Source organism: Melanotaenia boesemani, chromosome 13 (genome assembly GCF_017639745.1).
Source record: "Melanotaenia boesemani isolate fMelBoe1 chromosome 13, fMelBoe1.pri, whole genome shotgun sequence".
In the NCBI taxonomy this organism is placed as follows: Eukaryota; Metazoa; Chordata; class Actinopteri; order Atheriniformes; family Melanotaeniidae; genus Melanotaenia; species Melanotaenia boesemani.
Genome location: NC_055694.1, coordinates 16348272 through 16363299, shown reverse-complemented (window position 1 = coordinate 16363299; position 15028 = coordinate 16348272). Strand labels below are relative to the sequence as shown.

General features: G+C 38.5%; 2 protein-coding genes across 5 annotated transcripts; one reads left to right on the top strand and one right to left on the bottom strand.

Annotated features, from left to right (window-relative positions):
• Positions 1–481: 481 nt before the first annotated feature.
• c1galt1a (core 1 synthase, glycoprotein-N-acetylgalactosamine 3-beta-galactosyltransferase, 1a) lies at positions 482–11344 on the bottom strand. Of its 3 annotated transcripts, none has more exons than XR_006012430.1 (6): positions 11109–11344; positions 9782–10036; positions 8823–9487; positions 7146–7723; positions 6066–6069; positions 482–493 (listed from the first exon to the last, which is right to left on the bottom strand). XR_006012430.1 is itself a non-coding variant. In XM_042003529.1 (4 exons), exons 2-4 carry the CDS (start codon positions 9990–9992, stop codon positions 7373–7375), a joined length of 1227 nt encoding a protein of 408 aa, XP_041859463.1. In that variant the 5' UTR covers positions 9993–10036; positions 11109–11344; the 3' UTR covers positions 6384–7372. The 3 variants fall into 3 exon arrangements, 1 of the variants encoding a protein (XP_041859463.1); XR_006012431.1 differs by lacking the exon at positions 6066–6069 and adding an exon at positions 3555–3559; XM_042003529.1 differs by lacking the exons at positions 482–493; positions 6066–6069 and having other exon boundaries at positions 6384–7723.
• On the top strand, positions 4398–6426 carry tac3a (tachykinin precursor 3a). 2 transcript variants are annotated; one of them, XM_042003531.1, is made up of 7 exons: positions 4398–4702; positions 5129–5244; positions 5348–5444; positions 5615–5644; positions 5749–5802; positions 5964–6030; positions 6242–6426. In XM_042003531.1, exons 2-7 carry the CDS (start codon positions 5143–5145, stop codon positions 6258–6260), a joined length of 369 nt encoding a protein of 122 aa, XP_041859465.1. In that variant the 5' UTR covers positions 4398–4702; positions 5129–5142; the 3' UTR covers positions 6261–6426. The 2 variants fall into 2 exon arrangements, with proteins under 2 accessions (XP_041859465.1, XP_041859464.1); XM_042003530.1 differs by having other exon boundaries at positions 4403–4702; positions 5345–5444; positions 6242–6418.
• Positions 11345–15028: the final 3684 nt, after the last annotated feature.

Sequence of the window (15028 nt, the reverse complement as noted above, 5' to 3'; positions counted from 1 at the left end):
CAAAAGCAAGGTTGCTTTGATTACCGGGCGAGGAAAGAAAGAAAAAAAAAAAAGAAAGAAAGAAAAAACACTCATCAATAATGTAAATATGCTGTTAATGACTTCCCCACCCTGTCAGATCTCCCATCCCAAACCCCTGCACTGCTGCACTCCTCTCACTTCACACCCCCACAGTTAAAAGGAAAGGACAAATATGGAAAAGGGAAGTCATTGCTAAAACATGGCAGTTAACCTTTTGTGAAAAGCACTATTTGAATTCTGACCTGACGCTTTGTTGTTGGTGTCACACCCTCCTCTATGTGGCATAAATCTCCAGAGGCCGCAGCAAGTGATAACTGTGTTCTAGTTCCACCTGCCTGTTTCACAGCTATGATGTCAAACTTTGCTTCACTGAAATATTCATGCTTGTTTGCATTCCAAACGTGTGCACAAACACTAGCACAAGTGTAATTGCTTGTGTAATTGCAAGGAAAGATGACAGGTTTGGTATAAACTCTAAATTTTAGTCATTTTCAGCTGCTGATGATGACAGGAAAAAAGCTTTTTCATGGTACACATAGATGTCTTCTCAGGATTTAAATAAATACTAAATGATGTTCCCCTTTACTACTTTGCATGAGCAATTCACTCATATTCTGTATAGGGCTCTTCAAAAAAGGTGATTATACAAGCTACAAGATGTGCTGCAACAGACAATTAACAAGGAATTTAACAGTGATAATGTTAAGTTTAGGTAACGATAGTAGTATGAAAATGTTTCTCCAAACAACAACTTGGCTTGTCTGTTAGTCCTCTACACTGGTCTAAAATAAATGTTTACACCTGGCTTTAAACTAGAACTGGAAAGAATTTAATCAATCCTGTGTCAAAGGACTCCACATTAGCTGTGCGTATTCATTGGTTCTGATCCTTAATGGTAACATAACAGCCAGGTGTTCATAATGTTCTATGTAGGAACAGAGTTGCAACAATCTACATAACTCGTTTTACAATTTTGATGCGATATATGGAGGTTCTGATACTGTCTGTAACAACTCACAACATAAATAGACTACAATGATTAATTTCACCTGTCTGTAATGCAGCTGGCAGCACAATCTCCGTCTCAGTCTCGCTGTGTGGAGCTAATGCTTCTGGTTCGGTAAAAAATTAATCTAGTTTTCCCAGAAAGTATGAATATGCTAAATTCTTGTACATCACGGCCTGCACAACACATTCATGTTATCATAGCTAACAGGTTTATTCCTCAGGAGGCTGTGGTCAACCCAGTCTTGTTAAAGACCGTTTAATAGCTAAACTGGTCTACAGGTCTTTTTTTTATTTAATATTAAAGACTCAGATGCTGTACAATCTTTAACATCGAGGGCTTGGATATTTTACTGACTTTCCTCACACAGATTTGTTTCAATTTGTCAGCATGCCAGTGTTTTAAGTCTCTATACATATGTTTACACAATTAAATACACTGTATTCATCTAATTTGTGTTTATTTGACAAATGCTTATCAGGTTAAAGGGATGGCGGCTCTAATCCTCCATTAAACATATAAAAACTTGCCCTGCACATATTCCACAGACGTTGCACTTTTCTTTTTTCCTCCCAGTCCATTTTCTCATCACCAGATAATAGTTTAGGTTCATTTTAATAAACATGATTATCTCAGCACTTAAAAAAAACATGGAGCATGCAGAGGCATTTAATATTTTTATAAGTTCTTCCTAAAATCAGCGGAGTAGTGTTTAAATGTTTGGCTCCTCTGATGAAAATTTCTATTGCTGTGACTGGTGAACCAGCTTTTTCAACACTTTAAGTAAACACCTGCGATATTGTATTGCCCAGATGTAATTCAGCATCTTATTTTCCATTCCAGGTATATTAATCTTCTCCTGATGCAAAGTTTGTGTTGAGTTTTTGGAGTCACATGTTACTGCAACTAGGAACACAGGCAGTTCCTAGGTCTGGAAAAGTCTTCATTTTCAGAATTAACTATTAAATTAATGCAATGATTCGACTTTTATCTTTTTCAGTATTGTATTAATTCCATTTTATTTCTGGAATCAAGGTAAACACGTTGCATTACTATGCTGGAAACATAAAAAACTTGACTTAGAGTTTTATGTTTTGGGATAAACTTTTCATTATGTTCCATCTTCTAAAAACGAACAACAAAGAGAGAAAGGAAAAAAGGGGGGAAACATAAAGGGAGATTGACCAAATAAAACTTAATAAATCAATGAAAAAAAAAGCAAAAAACAATAAACAATGAACAATGAATAAACAACATGTGGGGTTGATCTTGAGACAGGCTGCCACTGGCCATGATTACCTCAGCCTGAAGCCGGGTCACTCCTTCATCTTCCAGGATTTTGATCAAGATCTGCAAAACAGTGAAATGATCCAGTTATACTTTGTGGTGCTCCATGTACTGTTTTGTTTTTTTGTTTTTTTTTTATTATATTTCAAAGGAATAAAATATTGAAGACAATAAACCAATAATTTCCTTCAATTTCTAATGCAAGCTAGATTTTTGTTTGGGGGTAACTGGTTACTGTTTTTCAGTAACTAGCCCAATACTGCTCATGACCATAGCTGAGGGTAGGAACATATTATAGACTGACTGGTAAATTGAGAACTTCACCTTTTGGCTCAGGTCTTTTTTCTCAGCTCAGTTTGCCAACACCTGTAAACTGAGTCCAGAGTCCCACTGGCCAAGAAGGCTCGATAGGACTCCTTCAGCTTGAGGGCATCCCTCACTGTCGGCGTCCACCAACGAGTGGCATAGATAACCTTATGACCACTGTTCCAGCTGGCCACCTCAACAATAGATGGGTAGAGCATAGCCTACTCAGACTCAATGTTCCCTGCCTAACCCGGAACATTGTTGAAGCTCTGCTGGAGGTGGGAGTTGATACTCTTTTTGACAGGGGACTCTGTCAGACGTTCCCAGCAGACCCTCATTTAGGCCTGGCAGTTCTGACTGGGTTACACCCCCACTATCTGAGCCAACTCACCACTGTTTGGTGACCAGTTGACAGTTTCAACCCTCTTTTTACCCAAGTGTCCTAGACACAAGGGTGAAAAAAGGGCCACAAGTCCAATATTGTAACTACAAAGTCGATCATTGAACTGCGGCCTATAGTGTCCTGGTGCCAAGTGCACATGTGGACACGCTTATGTTTGAATATGGTGTTTACCCCGCCTTCTGCCACCACCCAACTCGCTCTGCATCCAACCCCTATGACCCCTCCCACAGGTCTTGAGTCCACAGGAGGGGGCCTTTCAGGCAGTCACCCTTTCGGGCTGAGCCTGACAGGGCCCCATGGGCAAAGGTTCGGCCACCATGGCGTTCACCTCTGTGCCACACCTCCAGGCCTGGCTCCAGAGGGGCACCCTGGTGACTCATGTCTGGACAAATTAAACTTGGCTTCAATGTGCATAATAGGGGTGGATGGATGGACGTTCAATAAAGTCTGAAAAACAAAAATAAAAAATAAAATAAAATAGATTTAAGATATGTCCTCAAACATTAGTAGCCAGTAGGGTGTTTACCATACAAACACTCTAATGGGGACATACTGTTTTGGGACAGCGGACTGACTGACTATCCCAAGAGGCACAACCTAAAAGTTTGCTCTTAGATGTTCATTTTAAATTTGATATGTTTAAAAATGTGAAAAAGGTATGAGCCTTCTTTAAAATAATAAAAAAAAATGTTTAAAAATTGATGCCTATCCAGGCAATAGACACACCTAATGTTAATCATTTCTGATACAACATGTTCCACACTGAGTGATCACGTGAAGTGGCAGCTGTTTCTGCCTTTGACTGGGCACACGTGTGCAGCTTAATTTATTCATATCAATCCAGATAATAGAAACAAACTCATTTGCTTTGAAGTCACATTTAAAAAGTCCAGTTCACTTTCATATTGCAATTGAATGGAAACATGTCTACAATTGCCTGAGATCACCTAAACATCATTGACCTAGACATCATCAGATATGTGGATAGACCTCAAAAAACAATTCATCTGCGACAGCCCATTAATCTCACAGCTGAAGCTTTTACAAGAAGGATGCCGAAAACAAGAAAGATGTTTCCCCAATGGGATGCTATAAGGTCAAACAATGAATGTTTTTATTATTTTTTTTTTTTTAATTTTGTCACTTAGAAACAGCAAAATGTTGTTAAAATGTAAAAACAAACAAAAAAATACATAATCTTAACTAAACTATTATTTTTAAAAGGGTCTTATTTAATTTCAGATTTCAGTTCAGACATGACGGCTATTTGTATACTTTTGTTGAAAAATAAATAAATAAATAAATAAATAACTATTGCAATTACCATCCTCATGAGGAGAGTTGGAGTTCATAAGCCCATGTTACCCATACTTTGCAGACCTTTTTTTTCTGATGGCATGTGTGCGCGTCTGCTGCAAATGCTCCCAGCAGCATCATAACCTTCAGTGGGAGAGCTACGTAGCCGTCGGAACAACGTGATATGAGACCTGTTATCCCACCTACGCTCCAGCTGCTGATTGGCGTTACGCAGGTATCCAGTTGTTATTTAATAGCGCAAAGCCTGGACGCTTCATTCATCTAGACTGGATCTTACTGCAGGACCGATCCGTGTGCACTTCACTCCACACCAGGGCGCGCGCAGCTGGTTCCTTTAACAGATCATCTCCTCCAAAGAAAAGGTAAAAAGAAAAAAACAAAACAAAAACAGATGTATAAATTGAAATCGATATACCTAAATCGTTCTCAAGAAGTTTTTCATTGTTTTAATTATTGTATTTTATTATTTTTCATTAGCTGTCATCTTTCTTTGGAAAGAAGTGGAAAATTAGTTTGCGATGACTGTACTGGTCTGCTTCTGGAGAACTAGTAAAGAGAATGTCTTAGTTTTTTGTTTTTTTTAAGTCTTTCATATATATTTATGTATAATAATAATCCAATAATAATTCAAAGCTTATCACAGAAAAAAAATGTAAACCTTGAACAACATTATGCACCAGTTATGCTTGTGCAACAGGTGCAACTTGATTTGAATAAAAATAAAAGTCTGTATTTTCTCAAATAGAGGTGCATAATTTGATAGAGTAACTCAAAATGTTTTTACGCAGGTGGTGTTGAGAAAATGAGAAGAGGTTTGCTGCTGGTGACTTTGTTCCTCATCTTGAAACTTCGGTACAGCCAGTCTAGATGCGAGGAAACCGGATCGCGCAGATCAGCATTGGATGTGGGTCCCCTGCGACGCGTAATAACTAGGCGGCTTTTTTGTCTATATACACACACACATATATATATAAAGAAGCTGATTATTTTTCTTACAATTGCAGCAGACCATAAGCTTGGACGACCTCAAGCGGAGCATTCTAAAGAGGTACACTGACTTGGATTATGACAGCTTCGTTGGGCTGATGGGCAAAAGAAATGCCGGTGAGTCCTGTTTTGGACAGCTGAAACTATCTACACATTTCATTCACGTGCTTCCTGCAATAGTGGAAATGTTTAATGTAATACTATACTCAGGTCCTTTGTTTTGTTTTGTTTTTTAATGTTCCTTGCTTTTGTCTCAAAGATGTTTATTTTATTTTTATGTTTTTTAGCGGAAGATGCTGCGCAGGAACCACAAAAAAGTGAGACCCCACCATATGAAAATGTGTTTTGTTTTTTATCCTTCAAATTGTCATGAAATACTTTATTAATTTTCCTCTCTCTCTCTCTCTCTCTTTATTTTAAGGGGAAATGGATGACATATTTGTTGGTCTTATGGGAAGAAGAAATTCAGAGTCTGGTAATTAACAAGAGCAAGATATCCAAGCTGTTTAATTCAGTGGTCTTTCTTATTCATGTCTTGATCTTTGGTGCATCTTGGTCATATAGCAAAACATGATCTAGTCATAAAATCCTAATCTATTGATTTGACTTGCAATCTTGTAATGTTTGCTTTTATAGATAATGGTCCCTGGAGGCGAGAGTATCCAGAAAGGAGAGGCATTTTTCTCAACAAGTCCAGGCTGAGGTGAATGCGTTATCAGATCTCCACTGCTTATAAACAAAACTTAAATTGTCTGATAAAGGATGTAATCAGAGGAGCTTCTGCTGAGGTTCAGTGTCTTAAAAATGTTTACAGAATTGTAAACTGTGCTTCATATGCTTCTCTTCTCTAGTCTGTGCTCTATTATTGATTATATATATATGGCATGCATTATGTATGATGTACTTTTTTGCAGGTTACTACAGGGACTGTAGACATTCAGACTGAAACAGCTTGCTTTGACTACGAAGAAAGAAGATCACGGCGGGCTGGCAAATGGAAGTGACCATAAGCACATTGTACCAGTTTTATCTGAAAGACAAAATGATTACAAATGATAATCTTGGTTCCTTTATTATGTATTCTTTTTGTCAAAAACTCAGAATAAACCAAATTTTTATACATAATTTGTTCATTTAAATGTTATTTCATTTACCTGTATCTCTTTAACTGATTCTTTAAGCAAGGCATTTAGTCATGTGGGTTACATTGGAAGTGGTTTGACAGCTTTGAATTTTTTATAATACAATGCTTATCAGTGCTCTCAAACATAAGTGCTAAAATGCTCATTTATGTATTATAGTATTTCACATTAATTTTAAAAAGCTTTTATACTTTTATTTCTATAAGAAACAATGCGTTACTTGTGGCTTTGTATTTCAAGTCTGCAGCCTTGAGTTGCAAATGGAAAAAAATGTAATTCAAAGTGCAAATATTTAGAAAGAGCTCAGTAGTTTAAACGTCAATTATGTATTACTGTCAAGAAGCCAAAAGGGGAAAACTTCATCAATTTGTATGATCAACTGTCTGATCATATTTAAAATTAAATATCCCAAAAAAGCTAAATACTTCACAGTACTGACACACAGTAGTTAAGGAAAAAGAAAGAAGAAAAAAAAATGAGTGAATAGCACAAATGGAGTGAATAGGTGTGGCTGTGTCAAAAATTTGAAAAAGGAAAGACACAAAAGGCCAGGTGTAGTCAAATAGGCAAAACCCAACCCAAAAAAAGTCAAATGTAGCTGCCACTGAGCGAATTAAAATTGTATTCACTCCTGCAGTCCTACCAGGAGCACTTACTTTGGAATACTGCGTGGAACATTCTGTGTGTTTTCAATGAGCAAGCTTTGTCAGAAGAAAAGACCAGAAAGCCAAAATGCTGCATAGGACAGACAAACAGACTTTCTGGAACAGGAACTCTCAACCACAGCTCATGTTCCCGTCACAGGGTGAAATAGCCATCAGTGCTTCCAGCATCAGTTCTAATGTACGTCAGATACACTGCGGTTACAGCACCTTCAGCCCCAGCTGAAAAGCAGTACGCAAATCATAGATGGTTATCTTGTGTGACTGCAGTTCTGTTCTCTGTGAGGCTTGGGTTCAGATCATCTCCCACACGCTTTTCTGGGTGTGTCTCCTCTTTGGTTTGGTTTCCATTTACATAGAAAGAAGTAGTTTTGTTTCTCCTTCCATCGGTCACCTGCTGAACTGCTTTAAGTCCCACAGTCACAGCTGTCTGCGAGAATGGGCGGAGGGTCCTGCTGTAGTGTACGGAGGGCCGATATCGTGGCATGTATCCGTAAGGTCTGAGGTGGTAGGTGTAGTACTCCAGCGTGTACATCAGCTCTGCTTCTACATAATGGAACGATACTGCCAAATCTGAGCAGCACTGAGGACCCTACAGAGGAACACCACACAGATCACACATATGCAAAATATTATAGAACAGAAAACAATAACATTTCACACCTTTATGACAGCAACACTGATATTATTCACTTTTAATATTACACATCTCATCTGTCACACAGGCCTGCACATGATTCAGGAATTCCCTGAACAGCAAGGAACAACTTAATAAAAAGTCTATTTTAAAGATACAGATTTTTACACACTTTTAAGGTTGGCACATAGGCAGTATATGTGGAATTTTCAAACATAAAGTACAATATTTTTATGTTCATGAAGCAAGGATGCACTTTCCAGGGCATCAGTGTTGCTCATTTAAGGTCTATGACTCAAAAGGGATCATCAGTTGGACTAAAAGATTAAACGACAAGGAAAACACCAGAGTAAATATAAAATATCTCTAAAAGTTGTCACATGCTCAAGTTCTTTTATGTCCATTCTGTCCAACCTGATAAAAACTCCATTATTTCAGGGCTAGAAGTAAATTTGTGTTCATGTTGCCTCTTAATAAAAAAAAAATAAAAAAAACAAAAAAAACAAAGCAGCTCCATACGCTGTCAGTCTGTGACAGGATCAGGAAATGATCCTATCACATTTTAACTACGAAGTACAAGATGTTAACTGCATCATCAGTAAGAAACTGACCATTTTTTTCCTTTTGCTGATAGGACAGTGTCTGTGCCGTAATAATCTACTTTAATGTGAACTCTTTTATCCCAATTTGCTTACTCTAAACAGGGCTCAGGTACAGAATCTGTTCATTTATTTAGCCATTATTGCTGTGATGAGTCCTTTTTTAAGGGAAACCTATCATTTGTAAATGTTCACAAATCAAAATGGTCTCACTTAAAGGATGGAGGCACATAACTGACATCAAGTTATTTTTAACCTGAGGTTCAGTCTCTCATCCGCATCTCTTCTTAACCTGGCCTGCCCTTTTCTAATGAGGATAATCCACTCACAGTATGTCTGTCTAATAGAAACTATCCGTAATTGGCTTTCATGCTGATTGGTATTACTGTAAAAGTTTTACTTCACAACACTGATGTATGCAACCACTTAATCAATAAAAACCATAAGGGACTTGCCTCAACAATTGGATAGTAACAGTAGCTCCAGTACCAGAAGCTCTTGGAGAATTTGCTGGTTAGATGGTGCTCTGGCACAAATGGGTGAAAAGTTTCTCTATGCAGAGTGTCTCTGGAATCCCCAGCTAGAACACCCATCTTCTCCAAACACTGGCCCAATGCTAGGTCTTCCACTGGGGTAGTGTGTGTACAAACCTTGTTCCGAAAACCTTCCACAAATCTCTTGAGGGCTTCCTTGCTGAGCACATAGCCTGCACCCCCACTCATATAGCCTTGTTTGGTGTAAGGCTTAAAGCGTTTCCCAAAGTAGATGGGTTCATCAGGGGTGTGGTTGGACAGAATCCAACGCAGGTTGTCCACCACAACATAAGTGTCATCATCTGCTTTTAAGAACCAGTCTGCTTCATTCAGATGGTGTTCGAAGACATAGTGGAAGGCTCGGATGGTTTTCCAATAGAGCTGGTCACGGCCCTCCTTCGTTCCCAAACCCACAGTGGGAAAGTCTGGGTCCTCCTCAGAGCTCATAAATACCACAATGTTACAGTGTCGACTCCAGGTGGCACGGACATGGCGAGCCCTGCTCTCCAGGTTATATGGCCCTGTCATTACCCAACAGAGAACACGCACCTTCTGGTACAACATATCTGCCACCCTGCCATCTTCATCTAGAGGGAGAAAGGACAACACATAACAATGTAACCTTCTGTACTGCATACATGTTGTGATACAGAACTATCCTGAAACTGTTTTACAGCATTCTAGTAATTTACTACAATATATAAATTCAATATTTATTTTTTGTATCTCTCTCCCTTTTTGAGAATGGGGCCCAAACCTAGTCGGAGCAACTGTCTGCTGACCTAACCTCAAGTGGAAATTTCCAGTTTTTTTTCAAAGCCTCCATTATATCCAGGCAAGACTTTATCTGTGGAGAGCTCATGTGAAAAAGTGTATAGCACCTGCATGGTGAGGGTGGAGCAGGTTGATAATTGCTGCTCCCTCCTTCCTCCAGCTGGTTGGTATCTCCTCTACAGCTGTGGCTTTTTCCTGAGCCTCCGACAGCACAGGGTAGCTTCGCTCAAACCAAACCTGGTGTAGGAAGAAGTACATGCTGCAGGCCCCCACAAGGAAGCCCACTGAAAAGGTCCATCTGGAGCTGGAGCCCTTCATGATGATAAGCTTTTGGGCACTGCGACTTCCCGCTCACAGCATGTCTGCATAGAGCCACAACACACCACAGTCAATTTATTAAGCTGTCAGACTAACCTGAAATGAATGTGAATCTCACTCATGAATATTTCAGTGTAATAAATGTATACATGTACACAAACAGGCAACCAACGTGTAATCCTACTAATTTTGAAAATCCTATAGTAGGTCTGTAAAAAAAACAATCCGTCTTCATGTGTGCCTAAATATATATGACAATATGAAATGCTAGCTTCCAACATTTTCATGCACACCCGATGCATTTTAGACCCTGGTCACAACAAAGTCTTGAACATTATCCCTGGAGTTTTTCCTTTCCCTGTTGCATTACCAAGCAAATTACGTCTTAAAACTTTTTTTTTTTCTGTTACATTCAATCTTGACAGCAAAAAGGGCAATCATGACCACCTGCCACACTAAATGAAAGCATCCAGATCTGGTGACAGTACTGACAGTGAAGATGTGCCTGCTGCTGTGGACTTTCAAAATTTATGTTTTCTACCCATCTGAAATTTAACTTAGCTCAAAAATAGGCTGATTTTAAAATGTTACTAACGTTAAGTAAGTTAGAAATGTTCCATGAGGGGTTTATCCAATTCGTGCATCATTACTTAAACTTAACATTATCACTGTTAAATTCTTTGTTAATTGTCTGTTGCAGCACATCTTGTAACTTGTATAATCACCTTTTTTGAAGAGCCCTATACAGAACTACTAGAAATCCTTTTCTGTCTGCTCTGAGAGTAAAAATGAACACAAGCGTGACATGTACGTAAAATACTTTTTGACTAAAAGTTGACTCCCTTTTATACCATGTCCCTTTCATTACGTTTGCGACAGGTAATATTATGGGGAAATCCTGAAATCCTAATAAAGGATTTATATCCGTTTAAGCCTAAACGCATGACAGACATTGCTAGGGCAGCGACCTGAAGCACAAAGAGAAAAGCTCTCTGTCCACGATTCTGTCAGATTCAGAAATAGCTACAGCTCAAATTGTACAAAACAGTAGGCTATTAATAAGTTTTAAACATAAACTAGCGTGTGTGTGTGTGTGTGTGTGTGTGTGTGTGTTACCTTTGTTGTGGTTGCAATCATTTGTGAAAACGCTATGCTTGCCACCCCTCAAGCTTTTAAGTATTTCCTGAAATCGTTACAAGCCTGCTACACTTGTCGGGCATGCATACGCTCACATGCCAGTCACATTCATCCGATGTATGTTCTTGATTGAAGTTATTTCTATTTTGTGTCCGAATATGAGATGATTACAAAGAGAAAAGCCAGAACACCCACTAGCTTTACGTTCTTCAGAAGCACGGGCTAAGCTCTTGAAATTAGAGCTCTCATTGGTTGCATGCCAGTGACGTATAAGGAAGTCGCCTTTAACATTTTGGGTATCCGGCAGTGTAAGACAAAAACCAACAACACATACAGAATTCAGCATAAATAATAAAATAGAAATAAAGTTAAAAATAGTGAAGTGAAATAAATTGAAGTTAGGTAAGGTAAAATAAGGGGGGGGGTTATATTAAAAAAGTATACATAAAAAGTAAACAAAGACTACATACAAGGCAGATTGCAAGTGACAGCAACAAGTGGTGTGTATGTCAAGGTAAAGTTGCTGGCAGGTGACAGTCTTATTTCTTTTTAAAGAACTAAAATGTGCTGTTTAAAACTCAGATGGCCGCCGGTAGGAATGATTGCCTGAGTTTGTCTGTAGAGCAGCTCAGAGATAGCACCCTGCTGCTGAATGAGCTCCTCTGTGCTGTGATAGGTGGCTGACATCATCAATGATGGCCACCAGCTTGTCCATGTCCTCCTCTCTGCAATCGCCACAACAGACTCCATCTCCACTTCATGTTGTTCTTTTAACCCCAACTGAAATGTGTTTTCATTGTCATTTCTTTTTTTCATGAAATAGTCTGAAAATAATTAGGGTTGTTCAATGTTATGGTTACACTTCATTCGTGTTAGAGTAAAAAGGAGGTATAATAGACTGGGTCATTTTGACCCATGGAATGCACAATTTAATTGTCATTTGTCATCATGTGGCATGATTTACACCCTCGTTTTCAATTGTTTTGCCAGTTCTCTAAAAATTTTCAGTCACTGCCACATCCTTTTGATTGGGAGTATGGTTCAAAGCCAAAATGGATTGCGTTGTTTCCCCACCATATATTATTATGTTTTAAGTTTCTCTTTCTATCCATAATGTTTGATTGCATCTATCTCTCTAGTTTTTGTTTTACTTATAGTGGCTGTTTAGGTCTTTTGGGAAAGAAAAATTAGTTGTTGTTTTTTTTTTTTTTTTATTGTTTGTTTGTTTGTTTTTTGTTGTTGTTGTTTTTTGTTTGTTTTGTCTGTTTCTTCCATCTGTCATCACCATAAGCTGTGATCACATATAATTAGTGCTGCTGTTGGCAAGAATGACCTCATGCAGCTAGTGTCCTGTGTTGCAGAAAGTTGAAGATGGCTTTGATTAAATAATTTCATTGTTTCATCAGCGTGCTCTGTGGTGTGTGGTATAGTCCAATATGATTATCCAGAATCGTTTCTTGTTTAATGCAGACTATGGAACTGTATAGAGCCCCACAACCCAATAGGGGCCCCCGAAGCTGAATGTCCAGCCTCATCTGAGAATTAAAATTCTCTTTATTCATTATATGTTTGAATAGAAAACAGTAAACGGTGCTACATGACTGTTAGTTTTTGTCTACACAAAGAAATCTATGTAACCCCCATATGACCAATAAGATACAAGTTGACCACTTTGTAATCCCAAAAAGATAAACAGAGCAGTCATACTGTCACCGGCCTCAGCTACAGCGAGCTTATCTGGTTAAACAAATAAAAATGATAACGGTACATCCGTGCTGTGCCTTTGAATGTTCCAATAGACATCCCAAGAATGGAATTTTATTTTACAGACAGCCTGCTGACCATGAACAACAGGCTAAATGGGTTATCAAACAAGATAAATTGAAACTGTCAGAAAGCTCTCAGCAGTGTAGCGAGCACTTTGCAGGTGGTACGTTTACTAAATATTTTGTTTCATACACTTTCAGAGTCTATTTATGGTGGGCTGCTCTAATTTTGAATATATTTATTAATGAAAAAGTAAAGACAATGCATTACTTAAATGCAGCAAACTGCAGTGCTTTAAAGTTATTGCACCCCGGATCAGACACTTCACGTTAGTCTGTGGTTAATGGACATGTAATTTTTTCTTTCCCCAGGTAAAAGTGTGACAAACCGCAGTCTCCAGCCTATGTCCCTTCCATCTTCGGGATTGTCTGTACTGCTCAGAAAAGAAGGCAAAAGGATGATCTGGAAAAGTTTGAAAGACGACAGCAGGCAAAAAAGAGTATTTACAATGAAGTTTTTTTAAAAAATGGCCTTTTCAGAAACTATGACCTATGTCACCCCTTTAGTCTGAACTCTTCTAACATCATGTGACCCTCATATAGCCAGGATCCCAAAGGTCACTATGTCTGATAGCTATCAGAGTGTGTGACTTTACAGTACCTGCATTATAAACCATGGATTCTAATGCACCAGGACAACAGATTTAGATTGTTTTATAAAAATTTGAGTTTTTAGGCAAACCTCAAATCATTACACAAGAAGAGCCGCCATCAATCCCCCCTGGTCTGACTGACCACAAAAAACAACCTGTTAACAAAAAGAAACAACACAAAATCATAAGGGAACTACAGCCACCGGACAAAAGGCAGAACCAGTACAGGCTGCCCCAACCACAGCCAGCAAACTGCCACACTGCAGGAAGAATTAAGCGGTTGTCACAGGAAGCCTTTGCTAACAACAAGCAACACTGACGATACAGTGAACTGGTGATCAGCGTCTCCTAGCAAAACCAGCTGCACCCACTGCCAACCAGCCCCAGAAAGGAAGAAAACACACACTGAGAAGCAGACACAAAGCAAGCTATAAAGCTGCCTGCTCTGTTCTATAATCACACCTTGATGGGCCGAACCTGAGTGCAAATTGGAGGGAAGTAATGGGTGGAAGTCTTTCCCACCAAACAAGGTTGAGGACTTTAAATTTTATTTTCTTTCATCTGATGCTATTTAGCCTTTATTTAACCAGGCAAGACAGATTAATTACAAATTCTTATTTACAACTGTGGCCTGGCAAAACGCGAGCCTTTTGAGAGAGAGGGAAAATGAGGCTATAAAATATACAAATTAAATTTAAAACAAAGAATCTAAACACCAGATTAAGTAAAGAGCAACATTGTTCTTTAAAAAGCTTCATGATAAATATTTAAAAGTCATCTTGGAGATGAGAGTGTCTAGCTTTAGTGTTTTTGGTAAGTCATTCCAGTCTCTGTTAACATGAACCAGTCAATTTTACAGCAAGTATGTAATGACCATTAATTAAGACAATGATATAGACTACAGTGATGTGTTCTGAAAGGAACATTTGTTATAAAGCGAATGACAGAGTAGAGGGCATCAGGCCCTTATGCTATTAACTACATGGCCAAGGAGCTATGGGAAATAAAAACCATCTGGACAGAAATTGGAATGACACAAAAAAAAGCATTGTGAGAAAAAATAAATAAAATAAAAAGAAATCCACCTCTTGCATGTTTTAAAAGCGTTGCATCACTTCTAGACACTCCAGCTTCCAGTCTGCATACCACTCTGCTGTCTCTTAAAATTAATGACTTAAGCTTACTTTTCACATTTTCTTTTACTGACTGGTACAAGTTTGAATGACTTCCTCAGAAAGATGTTTGTGAGACACCATAACATAGTGTAGTTCTGTTACTTTCAGGAGCTGCCTTAAGGCATCGTTTTTTAACAACGGAATATGTATGCATATTCTAGCAAATGAAACCCGCAATCGCCTCAGTTATTGTGGACCCAGGCCAATGAAGCACAACATTGGTGAGAAACATGTTGAATCACATGATTGGGACGTTTAGAGAATTAAAGTGCTTTGGTTAATGACAGCAGATTTAATGTCCAATT

Excerpts from the sequence above, each read along its gene's own strand:
- c1galt1a (XM_042003529.1), bottom strand. The coding sequence starts at position 9,992 with ATGAAGGGCTCCAGCTCCAGATGGACCTTTTCAGTGGGCTTCCTTGTG. Across the intron at positions 9,488-9,781 it reads GCTCCACCCTCACCATGCAG|ATGAAGATGGCAGGGTGGCA; the intron begins GTGCTATACACT and ends TTCTCCCTCTAG. Across the intron at positions 7,724-8,822 it reads GTTACTATCCAATTGTTGAG|GGTCCTCAGTGCTGCTCAGA; the intron begins GCAAGTCCCTTA and ends GTTCCTCTGTAG.
- tac3a (XM_042003530.1), top strand. The coding sequence starts at position 5,143 with ATGAGAAGAGGTTTGCTGCTGGTGACTTTGTTCCTCATCTTGAAACTT. Across the intron at positions 5,245-5,344 it reads CGCGCAGATCAGCATTGGAT|CAGACCATAAGCTTGGACGA; the intron begins GTGGGTCCCCTG and ends TTACAATTGCAG. Across the intron at positions 5,803-5,963 it reads AAGAAGAAATTCAGAGTCTG|ATAATGGTCCCTGGAGGCGA; the intron begins GTAATTAACAAG and ends TTGCTTTTATAG.